Source organism: Stenella coeruleoalba (assembly GCF_951394435.1).
Source record: "Stenella coeruleoalba genome assembly, chromosome: 4".
NCBI classification, from domain to species: domain Eukaryota; kingdom Metazoa; phylum Chordata; class Mammalia; order Artiodactyla; family Delphinidae; genus Stenella; species Stenella coeruleoalba.
Window position 1 is genome coordinate 1,316,584 of NC_137149.1, and position 25,015 is coordinate 1,341,598.

The 25,015-nt window shown below is 42.5% G+C and overlaps 1 protein-coding gene across 1 annotated transcript in view; it reads right to left on the reverse strand.

Moving 5' to 3' along the window:
- Window positions 1-25,015, reverse strand: part of POLN (DNA polymerase nu) — a 170,662-nt gene that overhangs the window by 105,895 nt on the left and 39,752 nt on the right. Inside the window, 5 exon segments of the mRNA XM_079919909.1 lie at window positions 9,519-9,583; window positions 10,277-10,337; window positions 11,563-11,631; window positions 14,155-14,312; window positions 24,883-24,995. Of these exon segments, the coding sequence (XP_079776035.1) occupies window positions 9,519-9,583; window positions 10,277-10,337; window positions 11,563-11,631; window positions 14,155-14,312; window positions 24,883-24,995 (466 nt within the window).

The window sequence follows — 25,015 nt, forward strand, 5'->3', positions numbered from 1 at the left end:
GAACTGTGAAGACCTTAGGTTTATACTTTAGGTTGATCCTCAACACAGAGACAACCTGCAGCAAATTAAAAAACCCAAGACAATAAACAGAAACAATAACACACAGAAAGAGCAAACTGTGGGAAAGGAGAGAATCTGATTTCCAGAGTTACCACATTATTAGATCCAAATGTCCAATGTTCAACAAAAATATCACAAGACAAACACAGAAACAGGAAAATATGGTGTATTCAAAGGAAAAAAAAACCCAGAAACTATCACTGAAAAAAAAGACCTAATGGCAGATATATACCAGACACCTTTAAAACAACCATCTTAAAGATGCTCAAAGAACTAAAGAAGGGTGTGAAGAAAGTCAAGAAAACAATGTGTGAACAAAATAGAAATATTAATAAAGAGACAGAAAATGTAAAAAGAAACTAAAAAAGAAATTTTTGGAGCTTAAAAGTATGATAATTGAAATTAAAAAGTCACTTGAGGGTTCAAAGGGAGATTTGAGCAGGCAGAAGAAAGAATCAGTGAACTTGAAGAGAGAATAATGAAAATTATTGAGGCTGAGGAGCAGAAAGAAAAAAAATATTGAAGAAAAGTGAACAGAGCTTAAGGGTCCTGTGGGATACCATCAAGCAGACCAATCCACACACTGTGGGAGCCCCAGAAGGAGAAGAGAAAGAAAAGGATAGCAAGAATATTTGAAGATATAATAGCTGAAAACCCCTCAAAAATTTTTTTACATCTTTATTAGAGTATAACTGCTTTACAATGTTCTGTTAGTTTCTGCTGTATAACGAAGTGAATCAGCTATATGTATCCATATATCCCCCATGCCCTCCTTCTTTTTTTAAATAAATTTGTTTGTTTGTTTATTTATTTTTGGCTGTGTGGGGTCTTTGTTGCTGTGCGCAGGCTTTCTCTAGTTGTGCAAGTGGGGGCTACTCTTCGTTGTGGTGAACAGGTTCTAATCGTGGTGGCTTCTCTTGTTGCGGAGCACGGGCTCTAGGTGCACAGGCTTCAGTAGTTGTCGCTCACGGGCTCTAAAGTGCAGGCTCAGTAGTTGTGGTGCATGGGCTTAGTTGCTCTGTGGCATGTGGGATCTTCTCATACCAGGGCTTGAACCCGTGTCCCCCGCATTGGCAGGCGGATTCTTAACTACTGCACCACCAGGGAAGTGCCCTCCCTCTTGAGCCTCCCTCCCACCCTCCCTATCCCACCCTTCTAGGTGGTCACAAAGCACCAAGCTGACCTCCCTGTGCTATGCAGCTCCTTCCCACTAGCTACCTATTTCTTGCTGTGATTTATGTCATAGAGTGTTCTGCCTATGTTTTCCTCTAAGAGTTTGATAGTGTCTGGCCCTAATCCATTTTGAATTTATTTTTGTGTATGGTATTAGGGAGTGTTCTAATTTCATTCTTTTACATGTAGCTGTTCAGTTTTCCCTGCACCACTTATTGAAGAGGCTCTCTTTCCCCCACTGTATATTCTTGCCTCCTTTGTCAAAGATAAGGTGACCATATGTGTGTGGGTTTATCTCTGGGCTTTCTATCCTGTTCCATTGATCTATATTTCTGTTTTTGTGCCAGTACCATACTGTCTCGATTACTGTACCTTTGTACTATAGTCTGAAGTCAGGGAGCCTGATTCTTCCAGCTCCGTTTTTCTTTCTCAAGATTGCTTTGGCTATTTGGGGTCTTCTGTGTTTCCATACAAATTGTAAAACTTTTTGTTCTAATTCTGTGAAAAATGCCCTTGGTAGTTTGATAGGGATTGCATTGAATCTGTAGATTGCTTTGGGTAGTAGAGTCATTTTCACAATGTTGATTCTTCCAATCCAAGAACATGTTATATCTCTCCCTCTGTTTGTATCATCTTTGATTTCTTTCATCAGTGTCTTATAATTTTCTGCATACAGGTCTTTTGTCTCCCTAGGTAGGTTTATTCTTAGGTATTTTATTCTTTTTGTTGCAATGGTAAATGGGAGTGTTTCCTTAATTTCTCTTTCAGAATTTTCATCATTAGTGTATAGGAATGCAAGAGATTTCTGTGCATTAATTTTTTATCCTGCTACTTTACAAAATCCATTGATTAGCTCTAGTAGTTTTCTGGTAGAATCTTTAGAAAACTAAAGATGAAAACTCCTCAAATTTGATGAAATACATGAATACAAACATCAAAGAAGCTCAAAAACTTCAAGTAAGATGAACTCAAAGAGATGAACATGAAGACATAATATAATCAAACTTTCAAAAGACAACGACAAAAGAGAATTTTGAAAGCAATGAGAGAAAAGTGTCATCACATACAAGGGATCCTCAATAAGATTATCCTCAGATTTCTCATCACAGACATTGGAGGCCAGAAGACAGTAGGTTAATATATTCAAAGTGCTAAAAGAAAAAACTGTAAACCCAAAATCCTTATCTGGCAAAACTGTCCTCCAAGAGTGAGAGAGAAATTAAGACATTTCCAGATAAACAAAAGCTGAGGGAGATGTGAACACTACACCTGCCCTGGAAGAAATGCTCAAAGAAGTCCTGCAAGGTGAAATGAAAGGACACTATACAGTAACCTAAAGCTAAATGAAGAAATAATGATCTCAGTAAAGGTAAATACGTGAATTATAAAAGCCAGTATTATAACTATTTGTAACTATACTTTTTGTTTTCTATATGATTTAAGAAAAAAACAATTATGAGTATAAAAGTTAGTAGTACTGTAACTTTAGTTTGTGACTCCAAATCTTCCTTTCTACATAATTTTAAAAAATTATTAGTTTATATTTTGGGACCCACAATGTATAAAGATGTAATTTTGTGACATCAATAACTGGAAGTGGGGGGACAGAGCTGTAAAAGAGCACAGTTTTTGTATGTCATTGAAGTTAAGCTCATATAAATTCAAATTGGAGTGTTATAACTTTAGGGTGTTAGATGTCATCCCCATGGTAACCACAAAGAAAAAACTATAGAATATATACAAAAGGAAATGAGAAAGGAATTTAAACATTTCTACAAGAAATCAACTAAACACAAAGGAAGACAGTAATGCAGGAAATGAAGGACAAAAAAGCTATAAGGCATATAGAAAACAAATAGCAAAATGATAGAAGTCAGTCCTTCCTTATCAGTAATTAATTAAATGTAAATGGATTAACTCTCCAATTGAAAGACAGAGATTGGCAGAATGGATAAAAAACCATGGTCCAACTATATGCTGTCTGCAAGAGACTCACTTTAAATTCAAAGAGACAAACAGGTTGAAATTGAAAGGATGGAAAAAGATATTCCATCCAAATATTAATGAAAACAGAGCAGGGATGGCTGTATTAATATCAGACAAAATAGAACTTAAATAAAAACTGGTTACAAGAGACAAAGGATGACATTATATTTTCAATACAGCAAGAAGATATAATATAAGCATTTACATACCTAATGACAAACCATTAAAATATATGAAGAAAAACTAACAGAAATGAAGGGAGAAATGGATAGTTCTACAGTAATAGTTGGGGACTTGAATACCTCACTCATGATAATGGATAGAACAACTAAACAGAAGGTAAGTAAGGAAATAAGAACTTAAGCAATGATAAACCAACTAGAGCTAACAGACATGTACATAACACTCTACCCGACAATAACATGCACATGGGATATTCTTCTCAAGTGAACATGGGATGTTTTCCAAAATAGACTACATGTTAGGCCACTAATTAAGTCTCAAGAGATTTTAAAAGACAGATATAGAAAGTATCTTCTCTGACCACAGCAAGTTGAAGTTAGAAATCAATAACAAAAGGAAAACTACAAAATTCACAAAATTGTATAAATTAAACAACACACTTTTAAACAACCAAAAGATCAAAGAAGAAATCAAAAGCAAACTTAGAAATTACTTAGAGATGAATGAAAACAAAACCACAACATACCTGTATATGGGATGCAGCAAAAGCAGTGCTAAGGAGGAAATTTATAGCTATAAATGCTTATATTAAAAAACAAGAAAAATCTGAACTCAATAACCTCACTTCACAATTTAAGGAACTAGAAAAAGAACAGACTAAACCCAAAGATAGCAGAGGAAGGAAATAATAAACATGAGAGCAGAGTTAAATGAAATCGAGAATATAAAAACAATAAAGAAAATCAATGAAACCAAAATTTGGTTCTTTGAAAAGATCAACAAAATTGACAAACCTTTAGCTAGCTAGACTAAGGAAAAAAGAAAAGGCTCAAATTACAAAAATCAGAAATTTAAGTGAACAATATTATGATCAGGGAATTTCCTGGCAGTCCAGTGTTTAGGGCTCTGCACTTTCACTGCCAAGGGCCTGGGTTCAATCCCTGGTCAGGGAACTAATCCCACAAGCCTCACAGTGAGGCCAAAAAAAAAAAAAAAGAAATTACTATCAATTTTACAGAAATAAAAAGGATTATCAGAGAGAACTATGAACAACTGTACACCAGCAGAATGGATAACCTAGATAAAATAGACAAATTCGTAGAAACATAAAACCTACCAAGACTAAATCATGGAGAAACAAAAAAAACTGAATAGACCTGTAACTAGCAAGGAGACTGAATCAGTAATCAAATCTCCCAACAAAGAAAAGCCCTGGATGCAATGGCTTCACTGGTGAATTCCAGCAAACATTTAAAGAAAGAAGTAGTCCAATCTTTCTGAAAATTTTTCAGAAAAACTGAAGAGAAGGAAACACTTCCCAACTCACTTTATAAGGCCAGCATTACCCTGACACCAAAGCCAGACAAACACACTACAAGACTACCTATCAGTATCCCTTATGAACACTGATGCAAAATTCCTCAACAAAATGCTAGCAAGCAGAATTCAGCAGTATATTTAAAGGATTATACACCATGACCAAGTGGAATTTGTTCCTGGAATGCAAGGATGGTTCAACATACGAAAATTAATCAATGTAATATGCCACATCAACAGAATGGATGGGGGAAAACACATGATCACCTCAAATGATGCAGAAAAAGCATTTGACAATATATAACACCCTTTTATGACAAAAACACTCAGAAAAACTAGAAATGGAACAAAACTACCTCCATATAGCAAAAGTCATTAATAAAAAACCCAGAGCAAGCATCACACTCAGTAGTAAAAGACTGAAAGCGTTTCCTCTAAGGCAAGGATGTTTGCTTTCACCACTTCTATTCAACGTGGTATGGAAGTTCTAGCCAGAGCAATTAGGTAAGACAGAGAAATAAAAGGCATCCAAATTGGAAAGGAAGGAATAAAATTATCCCTGTTTGCAGATGACATGATTTTATATATACAAAACTCTAAAGATTCCACAAAAAAAAAACTGTTAGAACTTTCTGAACTCAGCAAAATAGCAGGATACAACATCAACACACAAAAATCAGTTTCATTTCTACACATGAACAATCTGAAATGGAAATTGCAAAAACAATTCCATTCACAATAGTATCAAAAAGAGTAAAATACTTAGGAATTAACTTAACGGAGGAGGTGAAAGACTTATATGATGAAAACTATAAAACATTGCTGAAAGAAATTCAAAAAGACATAAATAAATGGAAACACATCTCATGCTCATGGATTGGAAGGCAATATATTAAGATGTCAGTACTAGTCAAAGTGACCTACAGATTCAATGCTATCCCTATCAAAATCCTAAAGACACTTTTTTTCAGAAATAAAAAAAATCCATCCTAAAATTCATATGGAATCTTAAGGGACACCAAGTAGCCAAAACAATCTTGAAAAAGAAGAACGAAACTGCAGGACCCACACTTCCTGCTTTCAAAACTTACTACAAAACTACATAATAAAAAATAGTGTGGTATTGGCATTAGGACAGATATACAGACCAAGGGAATAAAATACTGAGCCCAGAAATAAACCCTTGCATATATAGTCAGATGATTCTGATAAGGGTGCCAAGACCATTCAGTGGAGAAAGGACAGTCTTTTCAATAAATGGTGCTGGGAAAACTGGATGTCCACATGCAGAAAAATGAAGCTGGACTCTTACCTAACACCATATACAAAAATTAACTCAAAATTCATCAAGGACCTAAATGTAAGACCTAAAATAATAAAACTCTTAGAAGAAGAGAGGAAAAACACGTCACAGCATTGGATTTGGCAATGACCTCTTGGATACACCACCAAAGGCACAGGTAATAAAAGAAAAAAATTTTAAATTGGACTTTATGAAAATTAAAAATTTTTGTGCATCAAAAGACAGTATCAACAGAGTAAAAAGGCAACCCATAGCATGGGAGAAAATATTTGAAATCATATTATCTTCATAAGGGATTAATATTCAAAATACAGAGAGAACTCCTAAAACTCAACAGTAAGAAAAACCACCCAATTCAAAAATGGGCAAAGGACTTGAATAGACATTTTTTCCAAAGAAGACATAAAAATGGCCAATAAACACATTAAAAGATTCTCAGCGTCACTAATCATTAGTGAAATGCAAATCGAAACTACAATGAGATACCACCTCATACACGTTAGGATGGCTACTATCAGAAAACAGAAAACAGTAAGTGTTAGCAAGGATATAGAAAAAATTGGAACCCTTGTGCACTGTTGGTGGGAATGTAAAATGGTACAGGGGCTGTGGAAAAAGTATGGTAGTTCCTCAAAAAATTAAAAACAGAATTACCACAAGATTTAGCAATTCACTTCAGGTTATATGTTCAAAAGAACTGAAAGCAGGATATCAAAGAGATATTTGTATACCCATTTTCATAGCCCGTATTCACAATAGCTAAAATACGGAAGCAACCTAGGTTGCATCCAACAACAGATGAACAGATAATCAAAATGTGGTATATACATACGATGGAGTATTTTTTTAAAAAATATTTATTTCTTTGGCTGCATCGGGTCTTCGTTGCAGCGCACGGGATCTTCGCTGCAGCGCACGGGCTTCTCGCTAGCCGTGGCATGGGGTTTTTCTCTCTTTAGTTGTGGCTCGGGCTCCAGAGCCCATGGGCTTTGTAGTTTGCAGCGTGCAGGCTCTCTCATTGAGGCGCGCGAGCTCAGTAGTTGTGGCGCACAGGCTTAGTTGCCCCGTGGCACGTGGGATCTTAGTTCTCTGACCAGGGATTGAACCCGCGTCCCCTGCATTGGAGGGCGGATTCTTTACCACTGGACCGCCGGGGAAGTCCCTACAATGGAGTATTATTCAGCCTCAAAAGGGAAGGAAATTCTGCAATATGCTACAACATGGATGAACCTTGAGGACACGATGCTAAGTGAAATGAGCTGGTCACAAAAAGACAAATACTGTCTGATTCCACTTATATGAAGCACTTAGAGTAGTCAGAATCATAGAGACAGAAAGAAGAGTGGTGCTTGCCAGAAGCTGCGGGGGTATGGGGGGGAGAATGGGGAGTTATTGTTTAATAGGTATAGAGTTTTAGTTTTATGAGATGAAAACATTTATGGAGATGGATGGTGGTGATGGCTGCACAACAACATGAATGTACTTAATACCACTGAACTGTGTAGTTACAAATGGTTATGATGATAAATTTTATGTGAAGTGTACTTTATCACAATAAATTTTAAAAGATTTGCACTATTGTGTATAATTTCTTTCTCAATAAAAAAAATTACATAAAAAGAAAAAATCAGTTGCAGGTTTATAAACCTAAGTGTGAAGGCTAATGAAAATAGCTTCAAACATAACACATGAGAGTATTTCATGAGCTTGAAGTAAGGAAAGCTTTCTTAAACAAGATGCAAAAAGCACGAACCATAAAGAAAAAGATTGATAAATTGTGCACTACATTAAAAATTAAGAACTTCTGTTGGTCAAAAGACCCCATTAGGAGAATAAAAAGGTAAGACAGAGAGGGCAAAGGTATATGTAACCGGCTTGTAACCAGAATATATATCAAGATGTCCTAAAAATCAGAAAGCGATAGATAGACAAAAACCTCAATATAAAAATGGGTAAAGGGCTTCCCTGGTGGCGCAGTGGTTGAGAGTCCGCCTCCCGATGCAGGGGACACGGGTTCGTGCCCCGGTCCGGGAGGATCCCACATGCCGCAGAGCGGCTGGGCCCGTGAGCCATGGCCGCTGAGCCTGCGTCCGTCCGGAGCCTGTGCTCCGCAACGGGAGAGGCCACAACAGTAAGAGGCCTGTGTACTGCAAAAAAAAAAAAAAAGGTAAAAATTTTGAGCAGATCCTTTACCAAAGAGAAACTCCTAATAGCCAACGATGAAGTAAAAGCTATTCAACCTCCTCAGTAATCAGGACAATAGAAACCAACATCATAACAAGATACCATTACGTCCTCACCAAAATGGCTGTACTAAGAGGCCGGTGGACCCGTGCGAGGGAGGATGCGCAAAGACAGAACCCCGTGTGCAATTCTGGCAGCTGTGACTTTGGAAAGCAATTTGGTGTTGTCTGATAAAGCTGCACCAGCAGCCCACCCTGCCTTGTACCCTAAGAAGCATGTGCCCACGGGCCCAGGAGATGTGCTCAGGGGTGCAGCACAGTTTGTAATGCCTGCAAACTGGAAATGACCCTGATGCCATCAACAGTGGGATGGAGTCCTTCAACGGAGGACAAGGCACCAAAGGACATGGACTAGAAGCTGAGACACAGGGGCTGAGTGAGAGAGGTCAGACACCACCGCTAACTTACAGTTCCTTCAAAAGGAGAGACGACTGGGGCTTCCCTGGTGGCGCAGTGGTTGAGAGTTCGCCTGCCGTTGCAGGGGACACGGGTTTGTGCCCCGGTCCGGGAAGATCCCACGTGCCACAGAGCGGTTGGGCCCGTGAGCCATGGCCGCTGAGCCTGCGCGTCTGGAGCCTGTGCTCCGCAACGGGAGAGGCCACAACAGTGAGAGGCCCGCGTACCACAAAAAAAAAAAAAAAAAAGGAGAGACGACTATATCACTTAGGTTTTGAAGTGGAAAACTGTAAAGAAACCCAACAACGTAACGACTATAAAAGTCAGGACGGGGGTTGCTTTTGGCAGCAGGAAGAGGGTTCTGATAGGGCAGGGCAAGCAGGGCTTCTGGAAATTCTCTGCTTTGACCTAAGTGATGGTTATACCGGAGTTTCCTTTAAAATAACTTAAGTGGAACTTTTAATGCATCTTTTTTATGCATCTTTATGCATCGCTCTGTATTTTTTATTTTTCACAGTTAGAAAACTTTGATTTTGCTTCTTTAAAGAATCCAAGAAATGTCACCAACTACAAGGGGCAATGTCCTTGCAAGAACCTAAGTTTGGAGAAGGTCAGTGGGTATCTATTAAACCATGCACACATCCACATGGAGAGCACCCAGATGTGACGCTTGTTTCAATCCTTTCAAAGCGTGGTACTCCGCTGCAGGAGTCAGAGATAGGAGGAACAGTGCCAACATCGGTCTGGGACAAACAAGGAAGGGAAGAAAAGGAAAGTCACCCGAGAACTGCCAAGGGGACCAACTCATCAGACAGGAGAGAGCTAACACATGCAAACAGTCTGACAGAAGAATGTACCCCAAGAAGTGCTGAAGTCCTCTTCATCTCTTCCTTGTTCACCTGAATGCTGTGGCTTTCCATCACTGTGATTCAAAACCAAAGCAGATAAAAATCTGTACTGTAGCAACAAATCGTTTCTGAGAAAGACTGCAGTGCCAGGAGCAAGCCTCATCCCCCGATGAGGACCAAGATGACAGTGCGAGCTCGGCAGCGTCCATGAGGGTCAGTACTGGAGCCCAGCAATGGTGGCAGTGGGCATGGGGACACTCTGGATGGAGAGTCACCCCCGGCCACTCAGCTGCCATGCTGGGCGAGGCTCTGCTCTCCCAGGTGCCCAGCAGGACAGGGCGGGTCAGGGGCTAAAAGCAAAGGCAGAGCAGAGCCTGCAACAGTGCTTGCAGGGGGTTCTCACGAAGCAGAAGGGTCCATCACACCAGGACCAGGACAAGTGCTGACCTGGAAAACATCCAGACAGGCCTCCTCCCCCCACCACTGCTCTCAGGGCTGTGGGAGTCCGGCAGAACACCTGCAGAACAGGCAGTACAGAAGCGATACCACGTGACCCAGATGTTAGAACCTTAGAGTCCTTCTAGCCCAAGCGGTGATGCGGTCCAATCCCTCTTGTTAGAGAAAGGGAAAGTTAAGGGCTCACTACCTCTTCGGTGCCCATATGATGCACTGCCCACCCCAAACTAAGTCAAGAGAAAACAGTCTTCCCAAAAGGTACAAAGAACTCTCTAGAAGGATGACTGGGCATCATCTTTAGGGTACCTTACCTGCCAAAATTGGTATCAGAGGAAGCTCCAAAGTACAAAACAGTTGCCATAAACCGTAAACCTGTTTCATAGGAAGAAATGACATCACTGTTACTTTTAAACTATTATTCCTACCTGCGTTTGCTGAACAGCCTACTTAATTTCATTGAGCAACTCCTCTGGTGGCATGGTTGGTTCCCCTATCCTCCTTCCTAATAAAATCCCTATTTTTGTCAAGTATCCTATTTTATTACCAAGCCCTAGTAGAGATATTCAGAAATACCTGGTAGGACAAGTCCCACTCCCAATTTTCTTTAATCTTTCTTATTTTTAAGTGTGATTTAGGTATTTGTGGACTTTTAGTCTCCCATTTTAATTTCAAAATAGGTTTTCTGAATTCCCAAAAATTTAACTAGAATTTTCCTCGATTTTGCACAGACTTTATAAATTAACACGGGGAGACGTGCACCACCTTCATCTACTCGGATCACCTCCCACGCTCTTTATCAGGGTTTCCATCTGAGAGCCCTCTGCCTCGTCTGTCCTTCTGCTGTGCCCTCACCTTCTCGGCTGCCCCTAGGACCCATCCTCTGTCCTGCTCTTGGCCCTGGAAGAAGGGTAGATGCCCTCCAGGCCACATCAGCTGGGCTCCTTCTCTGCCCTCGGGCTGGTTCTGCCCATTCAGGGGCAGGAGGAGAGGGAAGCGGGTTTCCCCTGCGCCACCCCACGGTGCACTTCTGGCCCCAGTCCTTGGCCTGCAGCCACCACTTCTGGCACCCAGCTCCTGGCCAGCAGCCCCCTGCAGGGCCACTGCTTTCCCAGGGTCCCTGTAACAGCCCGCCCTTCGAGCCCAGAGGTGGAAAGCTTCCAGCCAGTGCCTGCCCTGCAGACTTCTCCGTCCCTTCTGGCCCCCTGACTCCTGCCCTTGCTGTGGTTCACAGCGCCTTCACTCAACCCTTCCTGACAGGTCCTTCAAATGACCTCTGCTTCCCAATGAGACTGAGTGGAGCTGTGTCCATCACTACTAACTGAAATAAACTCTTAGCTTTTACATTAACTGCAGAGTTAGAAACATTCCAATTGAATTGAGTCTTTAAAAAAAGTTACAATTATTGTCAACCTATAGAAAACATTTAAACATTTTCAGGTCTTATCATCTGGACTGCCCTTCTATGAGTGATGCGCAGGTTCACTTGGCCTCAGAACCCCGTTTCCTGCACAAAGACACTGAGGGTACTGTTTCCTGTGAGCATGGTTGCGAATGAAAGACAGCCCTTGGACAGTGAAGCTACAATGAAATGCCTTGCCTTGAGCTGGGAACAAAGGCCCACCGTAAGTCTGTAGAGCACCCTCAGGTCCGCATGTACATTCTGATTCTTTAAAAGATCAAAAGAATTCAGCATTAGGCACATTTGGCAGCAACGTTCATCACAATCTAGGAAGCGGCAGTGTTTCCTCGGCAGAGAGCACACATCTGGTGCCGCCACCCACCGCCTCAAGCAGAGCAGTTCCCACACTTCGGAAGATACTTTTCAGGCAAATTCAAGCTACCTATTGCTTTCTTACTTTCTCCCCAACACAGTTTTCCTCATTTTACAGGAAATGACCCACAAAGGAGCTAAGTGCCCAAGGTGCAAAGATCGCATGGTGGTAGAGACAGACCTGGCCCCTCGGCTTGCCCCTCTACCCACCGTGGGCGTCTGGGAGCCAGTGCCTCGTCCACACTCACCGCCGGTCCCCGTCCCAGACACACACAGAGATCCTGGGAGGTGGGCCAACAGGGTCTGTGTCCAGCTGACCAAGAGGGCGGTGGTGAGCCGCGGCCCCGACAGTCGAATTCTGCCCCCCTGCGCAGAGCCCTGTGTCCCCACTGTACCCCTCCTGCTGCCACACGACCCCCCAGACTCCAGGTGCCTGGCCTCAGTTTAGAGACACACACACCGCCACCCCCACCACGATGATCGGCGGCTGGCTGTGCACCCCGAGTTTGTCTTGCCGCCATCCCGGGTCTTGACTCTCCCGGGAACCACTAGCTGGGAGGCACCACGAACACGTCCACGTGAACGCGTCAGCTGTGACCGGCAGACGGCCACCGCCCTGCTGCCTGAACGCGCCTCCCCGACGGCAGCGCTGAGCAGCGAGGCTTCCCCGGGACGGCTCGCGCTCGGTGACGGAGCTCGTCATCTTCCTTCTCGCCATCCGAGGTCTCCCGCCTCCCCGACAGGAGCCACACTCTCATGAGTCCTCACTGCTTCCCTGCTGCTCCTTGACCCGGACCGCGCTTTCCTTTCCCCTCCTTTCGTACCACTGCTCCAGGGCAGCAGGAGACCCTGCGGAGCAGCGGGACGCCTTCCACCTCCAGCAGACGCATTGCTGCCCTGTTTAACAAGATACGAGCGCAAGTTCATCCCAGGCAGCCTCCTTCCCGCCCGGTGTGTGGAGGAGGGCCTCGGGCGAAGCCTCCCGGTGGGACCATAAGGCAACGGCGCGCGGGGAGCGACTGAGTCGCACAGCTCTGGGAGCAGCTGCTCGGCCTGGGTGAGGGGCTCCAACTTCTCGCCAGGGAGAAAACACACCCGCTGGAGCTGGTGCTTTGTCCCGCGCAGCCACTCCCACCCCTAACTTGCACGTGTGTATACTGGAAAGAAACTATACTTTAGAGTCAGAAATCCAAACTCTGAACTGAACCATGACCTTGGGCAAGGTGCGTGTACATGAACCCTTCTGCACCTGGGTTCTCCTCTGTAAACCTGGGCTAATACAGAGGCGGACAGCTCCCTCCTTCAGCAATGATATCTCGGCTTGTGTCTGGGGAAGTTCCCACTCCAGCAGCATGGATCTGGGGAGACTGCCAATCTCCACACCCCGCCTGCCCTGCCGAGGGGCAGACATGTGACACAGTCGTGGAAAGGAGACTCTAAGTGCTAAAACTTTGAATCTTGGACAAAAGTGACGTGTAGAGAAAATGATCACAGCTCATTGCTGACCCCCGGCCCGTGAGCTCCTGCTGCCTGGGTCCCCAGACCCACCTGACGCCTGTCTTCCCAAAGCCTGGTTCTGCTTTTCCTCTGAGGCTCTGAGCTACCCCACATTCCTCTGACAAATCTCTTTTTAAATTAAGGGAGACTGAGTTTCTGTATTTCCAACCCCAAGCCTCTATCTGACACAGATCCCTCCTCAACTGCGGGTCTGTAGGATCAAGCACCCCAAGCAGCGACCAGCCCCAGCTCAGCCCCGGCACGCAGGGCAGGCTCACGTGGCCTCCTGCGTGGCCTTCTAGTCGTGCTTTTAACATGTGCCTGTTAACTTACACCCGGGAAGTCTGAACAGAGTGGCCTGATGGTGGCCGGCGCTGCTCCTGCTGGGACGCCTCCTCTGGCCCTGTTGTGCGGCCATGTCAAGTGTCCCTGTTGCTGGGCTCCGGGCAGGTTCCAGAGCTGCAAGCACCCGTGCTTCTCCAGGCAGTGGTTCCTAACAACTGGGTGCATCTTGAAAGAGGGGGTCAGAGAGACAGACCTGGGCAGTCTTACAGTTCCCCCCGCTGGGACTGAGGAGAGGCCTTCCCAGGCCTCGGCCACAGCAGCTGTGTCACCAGCATGAAGAATTTATAAACAAGCAGCTCTCTGCTCACAGAGCTGGCGACTCTCTGACACAAAGAATCCATTTAGAAGAACCACTCTTCGGACGGCACCTCCCAGGAACAGTTGACAGAGATCACCCATCTTTATTCAGTATCCTCTACCAGAAATGTCAGGGTAAACAGCATTTCTGCTGAATAAGTAAAAATGAATGTCAGCAATGTTTTTTTTACTACTGGACTATCTATGAAGTAGAAGAAGTTCCTAGAGGAAAATTTGGGTTGTATTAAGGTTGATAAACCTTATCTTAAAACAACTCACCACAGTCGTTCTTGAGGAATTTCCATATGTGCTGTTCACCTTAACTGTGACGGAGTTTCCAAAGTATTTTGCCACTAAATCTTCAAAAGAGGGTGCAGCATCAGTAGGATCTATAAGCCATGCAGCAATTCTGGGATCTAGCCCTACAAAATCAGCAACTACAGAGAAAAAGATCATTTAATCATTCTAAGAAAAATGAATAGTTACACTTTTCCCTGCTTTAACAAGGTTCTCAAGGTTCAAATTAATAATTATGGTACTACCATCCCCTCAAATCACAGACCTAAGTACCAAAGTGATGCTCCCTCACTCCTAAAGAATGGTGAGCCTTTGATAAGAGTGGCCCCCACAAACCGGGTCCCACACAGCCAATCTCCATGGGGAATCCATCCCAAAGTAACTCTCTCAAAAATGCTGAAAGAGACAGAAGTCAGAATCCTCAGCCACACCCTTGCCCTCTCCTCCCAACTCTTCTCCCTGCTCTGGAGCCTCTCTGCCCCACACACCTCTTTTCAACCACACATGTCCCCGCGTCCACTCTTTCCAACCCTCCCCTCCTCCACCCTCCTGCTGGGCTGCCTCCCAGGCCACCCCTAACCCTGCATCGGGGTGTCAGGAAAAAAGTCTCTCGAGTGAAGGAGGAGCGGTGGAGCCGCCTGAGCACATGGTGGCCGGTGGGCAGTGTACGCGAGGATGAAGATACCGGACATTCTGTTCAGTCACCCTGAGGTGAGGAAACCCTGTGAGCCAGCTCGTGTGCTGCACCGTGATGTGTGAAAAGAGTGGTGGTAGAAGGCTGCCTGTGAGCCTGGGAGGCCACGTCACCCCTTAAGTGTAGTTTTCTTGTCTGAAAACTGGGAGGAAAGTCACTGTAAGTATCCATGGGACACATATGAAGGTGCTTTTCAAAAAATAAAAGTGATGGGGACTTCCTGTTGGCACAGTGGATAAGACTCCATGCTCCCAATGCAGTGGGCCCGGGTTCAATCCCTGGTCAGGGATCTAGATCCCACATGCATGCCGCAACTAAGAAGCCCATGAGCCGCAACTAAGGAGCTGGCAGGAGCCCGCCTGCTGCAACTGAGCCCACAAGCCATAACTAAGGAGCCCGCTGCTGCAACTAAGACCTGGTGCAACCAAATTAAAAAAAAAAAGAGCCCTATAAGAGTATGCCCTACTATTATTAAAAAAATAAAATAAAGTGGTATTTGCTAAATACATTCTAGTACCAGAGTATTTTAGACATGGAGAGGAGTTATAAAAGGATGGGGAGACTGATAAATTAGGACGTAAGTCTGAATCCTAAGTGACAGCTTTCTGAAGTTACTTTAACATTTTGAAGTGTGATTTACAAAAACAAGGACTCTGCCTTTAAATAAAACTGTAATCTTAGATCACATCACACTAAATATATTTTCTGGCACCTTTAATCATAGTAGTCTAAGAGATTTATATTTACCAAAGCAGCCAGTATCATCACTTTTTTGTTTGATGCGTGGGACGTCTCCTATGTTGGCAGATATGGAACTTGGGTTGACAGGAAGCCTGTAGGCACTCTGGCTACTTGCCGCCCAAGTCAGCCGTCATGACTTCATGTAACCATGTCTGCCAACACTGACCGAGCCAGATTATTTCATTCTACTTGCCTTTTCAAAGCTGTAATGTTCCAAAATTAAGGGCTCTTATCAACATTTTTTTAATTATAATTTACTTTTTTAAAAACTTTTTTTTTTTTTTTGTGGTACGTGGGCCTCTCACTGTTGTGGCCTCTCCTGTTGTGGAGCACAGGCTCCGGACATGCAGGCTCAGTGGCCATGCTCACGGGCCTAGCTGCTCCATGGCATGTGGGATCTTCCCGGCCCAGGGCACAAACCCGTGTCCCCTGCACAGGCAAGCGTACTCTCAACCACTGCGCCACCAGGGAAGCCCTAAAAACATTTTTATTGGAGTATAATTACTTTACATTGTTGTGTTAGTCGCTGCTGTATAACAAAGTGAATCAGCTATACATATAGATATATTCCCATATCCCCTCCCTCTTACATCTCCCTCCCACCCTCCCTATCTCACCCCTCTAGGTGGTCACAGAGCACCAGCTGATCTTCCTGTGCTGTGCGGCTGCTTCCCACCAGCTATTTTACATCTGGTAGTGTATATATGTCAATGCCACTCTCTCACTTTGTCCCAGCTTACTCTTCCCCCTCCCTGTATCCTCAAGTCCATTCTCTAATTCTGCGTCTTTATTCCTGTCTGCCTCTTGGTTCTTCAAAACCTTTTTAAAAAAATTATTCCATATATGTGTTAGCATATGGTATTTGTTTTCTCTTTCTGACTTACTTCATTCTGTATGACAGACTCAAGGTCCATCCACCTCACTACAAATAACTCAATTTCATTTCTTTTTTTTTTTTTTTTTTTGCAGTACGCGGGCCCCTCACTGTTGTGGCCTCTCCCGTTGCGGAGCACAGGCTCCGGACGCGCAGGCTCAGCGGCCATGGCTCACAGGCCCAGCCACTCTGCGGCATGTGGGATCTTCCCAGACCGGGGCATGAACCTGTGCCCCCTGCATCGGCAGGCGGACTCTCAACCACTGCGCCACCAGGGAAGCCCAATTTCATTTCTTTTTATGGCTGAGTAATATTCCATTGTATATATGTGCCAATCTTCTTTATCCATTCATCTGTCGATGGACACTTAAGTTGCTTCCATGTCCTGGCTATCGTAAATAGTGCTGCAGTGAACATTGTGGTACATGACTCTTTTTGAATTATGGTTTTCTCAGGGTATATGCCCAGTAGTGAGACTGCTGGGTCATATGGTAGTTCTATTTTTACTTTTATAAGGAACCTCCGTACTGTTCTCCGTAGTGGCTGTATCAATTTACATTCCCACCAACAATGCAGGAGGGTTCCATTTTCTCCACATCCTCTCCAGCATTTACTGTTTGTAGATTTTTTGCTAATGGCCATTCTGACTGGTGTGAGATGGTATCTCATTCAAGTTTTGATTTGCATTTCTCTAATGATTAATGACATTGAGCATTCTTTCGTGCATTTGTTGGCAATCTGTATATCTTCTTTGGAGAAATGTCTATTTAGGTCTTCCACCCATTTTTGGATTGGGTTGTTTGTTTTTTTGCTATTGAGCTGCATGAGCTGCTTGTATATTTTGGAGATTAATCCTTTGTCAGTTGCTTCATTTGCAAATATTTTCTCCCATTCTGAGGGTTGTCTTTTCACCTTGTTTATGGTTTCCTTTGCTGTGCAAAAGCTTTGAAGTTTTGTTAGGTCCCATTTGTTTATTTTTGTTTTTATTTCCATTTCTCTAGGAGGTGGGTCAAAAAGGATCTTGCTGTGATTTATGTCATAGAGTGTTCTGCCTATGTTTTCCTCTAAGAGTTTGATAGTGTCTGGCCTTACATTTAGGTCTTTAATCCATTTTGAATTTATCTTTCTGTATGGTGTTAGGGAGTGTTCTAATTTCATTCTTTTACATGTAGCTGTCCAGTTTCCCCAGCACCACTTATTGAAGAGGCTGTCTTTTCTCCATTGTATATCCTTGCCTCCTTTATCAAAGATAAAGTGGCCATATGTTTGTGGGTTTATCTCTGGGCTTTCTATCCTGTTCCATTGATCTATATTTCTGTTTTTGTGCCAGTACCATACTGTCTTGATTACTGTACCTTTGTACTATAGTCTGAAGTCAGGGAGCCTGATTCTTCCAGCTCCGTTTTTCTTTCTCAAGATTGCTTTGGCTATTTGGGGTCTTTTGTGTTTCCTTACAAATTGTAAAATTTTTTGTTCTAATTCTGTGAAAAATGCCCTTGGTAGTTTGATAGGGATTGCACTGAATCTGTAGATTGCTTTGGGTAGTAGAGTCATTTTCACAATGTTGACTCTTCCAATCCAAGAACATACTATATCTCTCCATCTGTTTGGATCATCTTTGATTTCTTTCATCAGTGTCTTATAGTTTTCTGCATACAGGTCTGTTGTCTCTTTAGGTAAGTTTGTTCCTAGGTATTTTATTCTTTTTGTTGCAGTGGTAAATGGGAGTGTTTCCTTTATTTCACTTTCATATTTTTCATCATTAGTGTATAGGAATGCAAGAGATTTCTGTGCATTAATTTTGTATCCTGCTACTTTACCAAATTCATTGATTAGCTCTAGTAGTTTTCTGGTGGCATCTTTAGGATTCTTTATGTATAGTATCATGTCATCTGCAAACAGTGACAGTCTTACTTCTTCTTTTCCCATTTGTATTCCTTTTATTTCTTTTTCTTCTCTGACTGCCGTGGCTTGGACTTCCAAAACTATGTTGAATAATAGTGGTGAGAATGGGCAACCTTGTCTTGTTCCTGATCTTAGTGGAAATGGTTTCAGTTTTTAACCACTGAGAACAATGTTGGCTGTAGGTTTGTCATATATGGCCTTTATTATGTTGAGGTAAGTTCCCTCTATGCTTACTTTCTGGAGAGTTTTTATCATCAATGGGTGTTGAATTTTGTCGAAAGCTTTTTCTGCATCTATTGAGATTATCATATGGTTTTTATCCTTCAATTTGTTAATATGGTGTATCACATGGATTGATTTTCATATATTGAAGAATCCTTGCATTCCTGGGATAAACCCCACTTGATCACGGTGTATGATCCTTTTAATGTGCTGCTGGATTCTGTTTGCTAGTATTATGTTCAGTGATATTGGCCTGTAGTTTTCTTTTTTTTGTAATTCTGTTGATTTGAGTCTTCTCCCTTTTTTTCTTGATGAGTCTGGCTAATGGTTTATTAATTTTGTTTATCTTTGGAAAGAACCAGCTTTTAGTTTTATTGACCTTTGCTATTATTTCCTTCATTTCTTTTTCATTTACTTCTGATCTGATCTTTATGAATTCTTTCCTTCTGCTAACTTTGGGGTTTTTTTGTTCTTTCTCTAATTGCCTTAGGTGTAAGGTTAGGTTGTTTATTTGAGATTTTTCTTGTTACTTGCGGTTGGATTGTATTGATAAACTTCCCTCTTAGAACTGCTTTTGCTGCATCCCATAGGTTTTGAGCCATTGTGTTTTCATTGTCATTTGTTTCTAGGTATTTTTTTAATTTCCTCTCTGATTTCTTCAGTCATCTCTTGGTTATTTAGTAGCATATTGTTTAGCCTCCATGTGTTTGTATTTTTTACAGTTTTTTTTTCCTGTAATTGATATCTAGTCTTATAGCATTGGGGTCAGAAAAGATACTTGATATGATTTCAATTTTCTTAAATTTACCAAGGCTTGATTTGTGACCCAAGATATGATCTATCCTGGAGAATGTTTCCTGAGCACTTGAGTAGAAAGTGTATTGTCGTTTTTGGATGTAATGTCCTATAAATATCAACTAAGTCCATCTTGTTTAAAGTATCATTTAAAGCTTGTGTTTTCTTATTTATTTTCATTTTGGTTGATCTCTCCATTGGTGAAAGTAGGGTATTAAAGTCCCCTACTATTATTGTGTTACTGTTGATTTCCCCTTTTATGGCTGTTAGCATTTGCCTTATGTATTGAGGGCCCCTATGTTGGGTGCCTAGATATTTACAATTGTTATATCTTCTTGGATTGATCCCTTGATCATTATGTAGTGTCCTTCTTTGTCTCTTGTAATAATCTTTATTTTAAACTCTATTTTGTTTGATATGAGAATTGCTACTCCAGCTTTCTTTTGATTTCCATTTGCATGGAATATCTTTTTCTATCCCCTCACTTTCAGTCTGTCTGTGTCCCTAGGTCTGAAGTGGGTCTCTTGTAGACAGTATATATATATGAGTCTAGTTTTTGTATCTATTCAGCCAGTCTGTGTCTTTTGGTTGGAGCATTTAATCCACTTACATTTAAGGTAATTATCAATAAGTATGTTCCTATTACCATTTTCTTAATTGTTTTGTGTTTGTTATGGTAGGTCTTTTCCTTCTCTTGTGTTTCCTGCCTAGAGAAGTTCCTTTAGCATTTGTTGTAAAGCTGGTTTGGTGGTGCTGAATTCTCTTCGCTTTTGCTTGTCTGTAAAGGTTTTAATTTCTCCGTCGAATCTGAATGAGATCCTTGCTGGCTAGAGTAATCTTGGTTGTAGGTTTTTACCTTTCATCACTTTAAATATGTCCTGCCACTCCCTTCTGGCTTGCAGAGCTTCTGCTGACAGATCAGCTGTTAACGTTATGGGGATTCCCTTGTATGTTATTTGTTGCTTTTCCCTTGCTGCTTTTAAAATGTTTTCTTTGTATTTAATTTTTGATAGTTTGATTAATATGTGCCTTGGCATGTTTCTCCTTGGATTTATCCTGTATGGGTCTCTCTGCACTTCCTGGACTTGACTATTTCCTTTCCCATATTAGGGAAGTTTTCAACTATAATCTCTTCAAATATTTTCTCAGTCCCTTTCTTTTTCTCTTCTTCTTCTGGGACCCCTATAATTCGAATACTGGTGCATTTAATGTTGTCCCAGAGGTCTCTGAGACTGTCCTCAATTCTTTTCATTCTTTTTTCTTTATTCTGCTCTGTGGTAGTTATTTCCGCTATTTTATCTTCCAGGTCACTTTTCCATTCTTCTGCCTCAGTTATTCTGCTATTGATTCCTTCTAGAGAATTTTTAATTTCATTTATTGTGTTGTCCATCATTGTTTGTTTGCTCTTTAGTTCTTCTAGGTCCTTGTTAAACGTTTCTTGTATTTTCTCCATTCTATTTCCAAGATTTTGGATCATCTTTACTATCATTACTCTGAATTCTTTTTCAGGTAGACTGCCTATTTCCTCTTCATTTGTTTGGTCTGGTGGATTTCTACCTTGCTCCTTCATCTGCTGCATATTTCTCTGTCTTCTCGTTTTGTTTAACTTACTGTGTTTGGGGTTTTCTTTTCGCAGGCTGCAGGTTCGTAGTTCCCGTTGTTTTTGGTGTCTGCCCCCACTGGGTAAGGTTGGTTCAGTGGGTTGTATAGGATTCCTGGTGGAGGGGACTGGTGCCTGTGTTCTGGTGGATGAAGCTGGATCTTGTCTTTCTGGTGGGCAGGACCGTGTCCAGTGGTGTGTTTTGGGGTTTCCGTGAACTTAGTATGAGTTTAGGCAGCCTCTCTGCTAATGGGTGGGGCTGTGTTCCTGTCTTCCTAGTTGTTTGGCATAGGGTATCCAGCATTGGAGCTTGCTGGTTGTTGAGTGGAACCGGGTCTTAGCTTTGAGATGGAGCTCTCTGGGAGAGCTCTCGCCAATTGATATTACCTGGAGCCAGGAGGTCTCTGGTGGTCCAATGTCCTAAACTCGGCTCTCCTACCTCAGAGGCTCAGGCCTGACACCCAGCTGGCGCACCAAGACCCTGTCAGCCACATGGCATCTTGATCCCCAAGAAAGCTGCTCCCTGGATGCACCACCACAGTGGGGATCCAAGGGGCTCGCTGGGAACACGAAATGATGCCACTGCTCAGCCTCAGGCACCTGAGGGGTGACCTGGATGCTCCAGGGGCACCGTCCAGGGCAGGGCGAGAAGAACTCCTGCTCAACATATATTTTTGAAAAATCCGTGGGGAATTTCTGACAGCACTGGAGTGGTCTGGGGGCTGGTCCCTATAAACTCTTATAACTAATAAACTGAAGCCACCAGGACAAGCCTCACACTGGGGAGAATGGCAGTAACTGAAAAATAAATGCCAACAAAACAGATTTTAAATGAGCTAAGAAAAATTAAGAGAATGATAGAAGTTATGAAAAACAAAGAACTCAGAATTAGAAATACTTAGAGATTAGGTGACTTAGTAAAAGAAAAGCTTAATGAAGAAATGAAAGAATTCAGGAAAGCAAAGTAAAACAAAACAAAACAAAATTTCTGAAATAAAAACTAAACTGGCAATACACAAAAGCAAATAAGTGCAGTAGATAATGCTGTAAGTATTTTTATATTTAAAAAAAGTTTTTTGTTTTTTATTTTTTGTGGTAAGCGGACCCCTCACTGCTGTGGCCTCTCCCGTCGCGGAGCACAGGCTCCGGACGCGCAGGCTCAGCAGCCATGGCTCATGGGCCCAGCCGCTCCACGGCATGTGGGATCCTCCCGGACCGGGGCACGAACCCGCGTCCCCTGCATCGGCAGGCGGACTCTCAACCACTGTGCCACCAGGGAAGCCCTAAAAAAAGTTTTTTTAAACTTTTTCCTTTTTTAAAAAAATCTATTTATTTATTTATTTATTTTTGGCTGCTTTGGGTCTTCGTTGCTGCGTGTGGGCTTTCTCTAGCTGTGGCAAGTGGGGGCTACTCTTCATTGTGGTGTGCGGGCTTCTCATTGTGGTGGCTTTTCTTGTTGAGGAGCACAGGCTCTAGGCACGCAGACTTCAGTAGCTGTGGCACACGGGCTCAGTAGTTGTGGCACACGGGCTTAGTTGCTCCATGGCATGTGGGATCTTCCCAGACCAGGGTTTGAATCCATGTCCCCTGCATTGGCAGGTGGATTATTAACCACTGTGCCACCAGGGAAGTTCCTAAATTTATTTTCATTTTTAAAAATTTTTGGCCACACCATGTGGCTTGTAGGATTTCAGTTCCCTGACCAGGGAATGAACCTAGGCCATGGCAGTGAGAGTGCTGAATCCTAACCACTAGAGCATCATGGAACTCCCTTAAGTTTTCTTAAAATGAAGATGGGAAAGAGGAAATTTTTTTAAATTAAAAAATGAGGAGACTGAAACTGGATTCTAGGTAAAGTGATAAATAGGAAGGATGGAGAAGATTCAACATATGAAGTCACAATAACAATTTGAACATCACAAAAAAGATAAACAACCAGACATTATGTATTTCCTGACAGAAGGACACAGCACCACTCGGAGTTAGGGTCAGGACTATGAAGCAGTCTTGCACTCCCAAAATCTAGCCTGAATCTGATGAAGCCACTGAATCTCATTGCCAATTTACAAGAAAGAGAAGAGAGAGAACATGCTAAATGCCAAGAAAGGGAAATCCTACAGGACAAAAGCCTGGTCTGTTAAAAACGACGAAATAATTGCAAGAAAATACAACAGACGGAGAGAATATACAGAGTAAAAGAAACACCAAACCCAAGTATAGGATAACACTAACCCTTGTTTGGATCCCAGTTCAAACTGTGAACAACAAAAACAAACAAACAAAAATATTTAAAGACAACTGGGGAAGTACAAACACTGACTGGATAGCTAATAATATGAAAAGATTATGGCTAATTTTGTGGGGAGATGATGACGGCATCATCTGAAAAATGAAATCCTCATATTTTACTCATCTAATTGAAGTATTTACAGGTCAATAATATGACGCTTGGGATTTGCTACAAGATAACCCAGGGGATGGAGATTTGGAAATGTGGGAAGTTATAGGGGAGAGAAGACTGGACATAGTCAATAGCTGTTGAAATTGGGTATTGTGTACTCTGTTGCGTTTTCCCCACCACACACTTGCTGTTCTCTGCACATGCCAGCCAGTGTCCAACAACTCAATTCAATTCTGACACAAACTACCTGGGGTTAGTGCAGACCCTGCAGGTCAAGGCTCAGCCCCACAAGATGGCCCCACTTCAGGCACCAGCCCCAAGTCCAGGGCCTCCTGTACTTCCGACCAAACAGCTATAAATAGGGGGTTCCCACGACCCCTCCTTAGGGTCCATCATTTGCTATAATGGCTCACAGAACTCGGGAAAGCACCTTATTTACGACACCCATTTATTATAAAGGCTACAACACAGGAACTGCCAGTTGGAAGGGATGCGTAGGGCAAGGCATAGGGAGGGCGCAGAACCTCCACACCCTCTCCAGGTGCACCACGCTCCCAGCACCTTGACGAGCTCACCTAGGAACCCCACCGTTGAGGGGATTTTATGGAGGTTTTGTTACATCAGTATGATTGATTAAGTCACTGGCCACTGGTGATTAACTTGCTCTCCAGCCCTGCTCCCCTTCCTGAGCACCACTCCTCTAATGGTGCCTCTTCTTCCTGTTGACCACGCCCACCCTAAAGCCATGGGGGCCTCCAGGCACCAGTCCTCCATTAGCATACAAAAGACACTCCTCACTCTGGAGACCATATGGGTTTTGGGAGCTGAGTGCTGGGAACCAGGGACAAAGACCAAATATACATTTCTTGTCGTATCACAGGCACTTTTGTACGTGTTGGAAATTTTGTACAATAAAAAGTTTTCCAGTATCTTGTTATGAATATTTTCAAACATTCAACTTGAAAAGAACTGTACAGTCAACACTCATATATCTACTACCTAGAATCTACAATGAACATTCTTTCAATATTTGCTTTATTACATATCTGTGCATCTAATAAAAAAAGGTTTTAAAAATTCTTATTTACAATTTTAAATGAAAGATAAAAAACGTGTTTCATATTATTTTGATGTTAATTACTCTGGACTTTAGTTTAATTCTTAGAAAGTTTATATATAAGCTATTTGTGGTAACAACAAATCCCATCTGCCCATGCTGCATAATTTACTTCTTTCCTGTTTTAAATTACAAAAGTAACATATACTTGAAAAAATTCAAATAATCTAAAACACAGAGGGAAAGTGCATCTCACGCTCAGGGCACATGGCCACACAGGTAGTGCATCGCGGCTGTGCGACCTCCCTTCCACCCCCAACCCACGAGTTGTGAAACACAGCAGCCCTTGCCGTGCTCCCATTCCCAGGAGGAATCACTGTTGGAAAGTTAAGTTTAGGAGATTATAAAAACTAAAACATACCACACTTCCAACTGCCATCATCACCAAAAAACTGCATCACTGTTCTCAGAAAATCCTTGGCGTTAAAACAAATAACAGGACATTTACATTTCAGTGTTTGAAGCAGCACCTTCCTAGAAGATGAAAAGACACT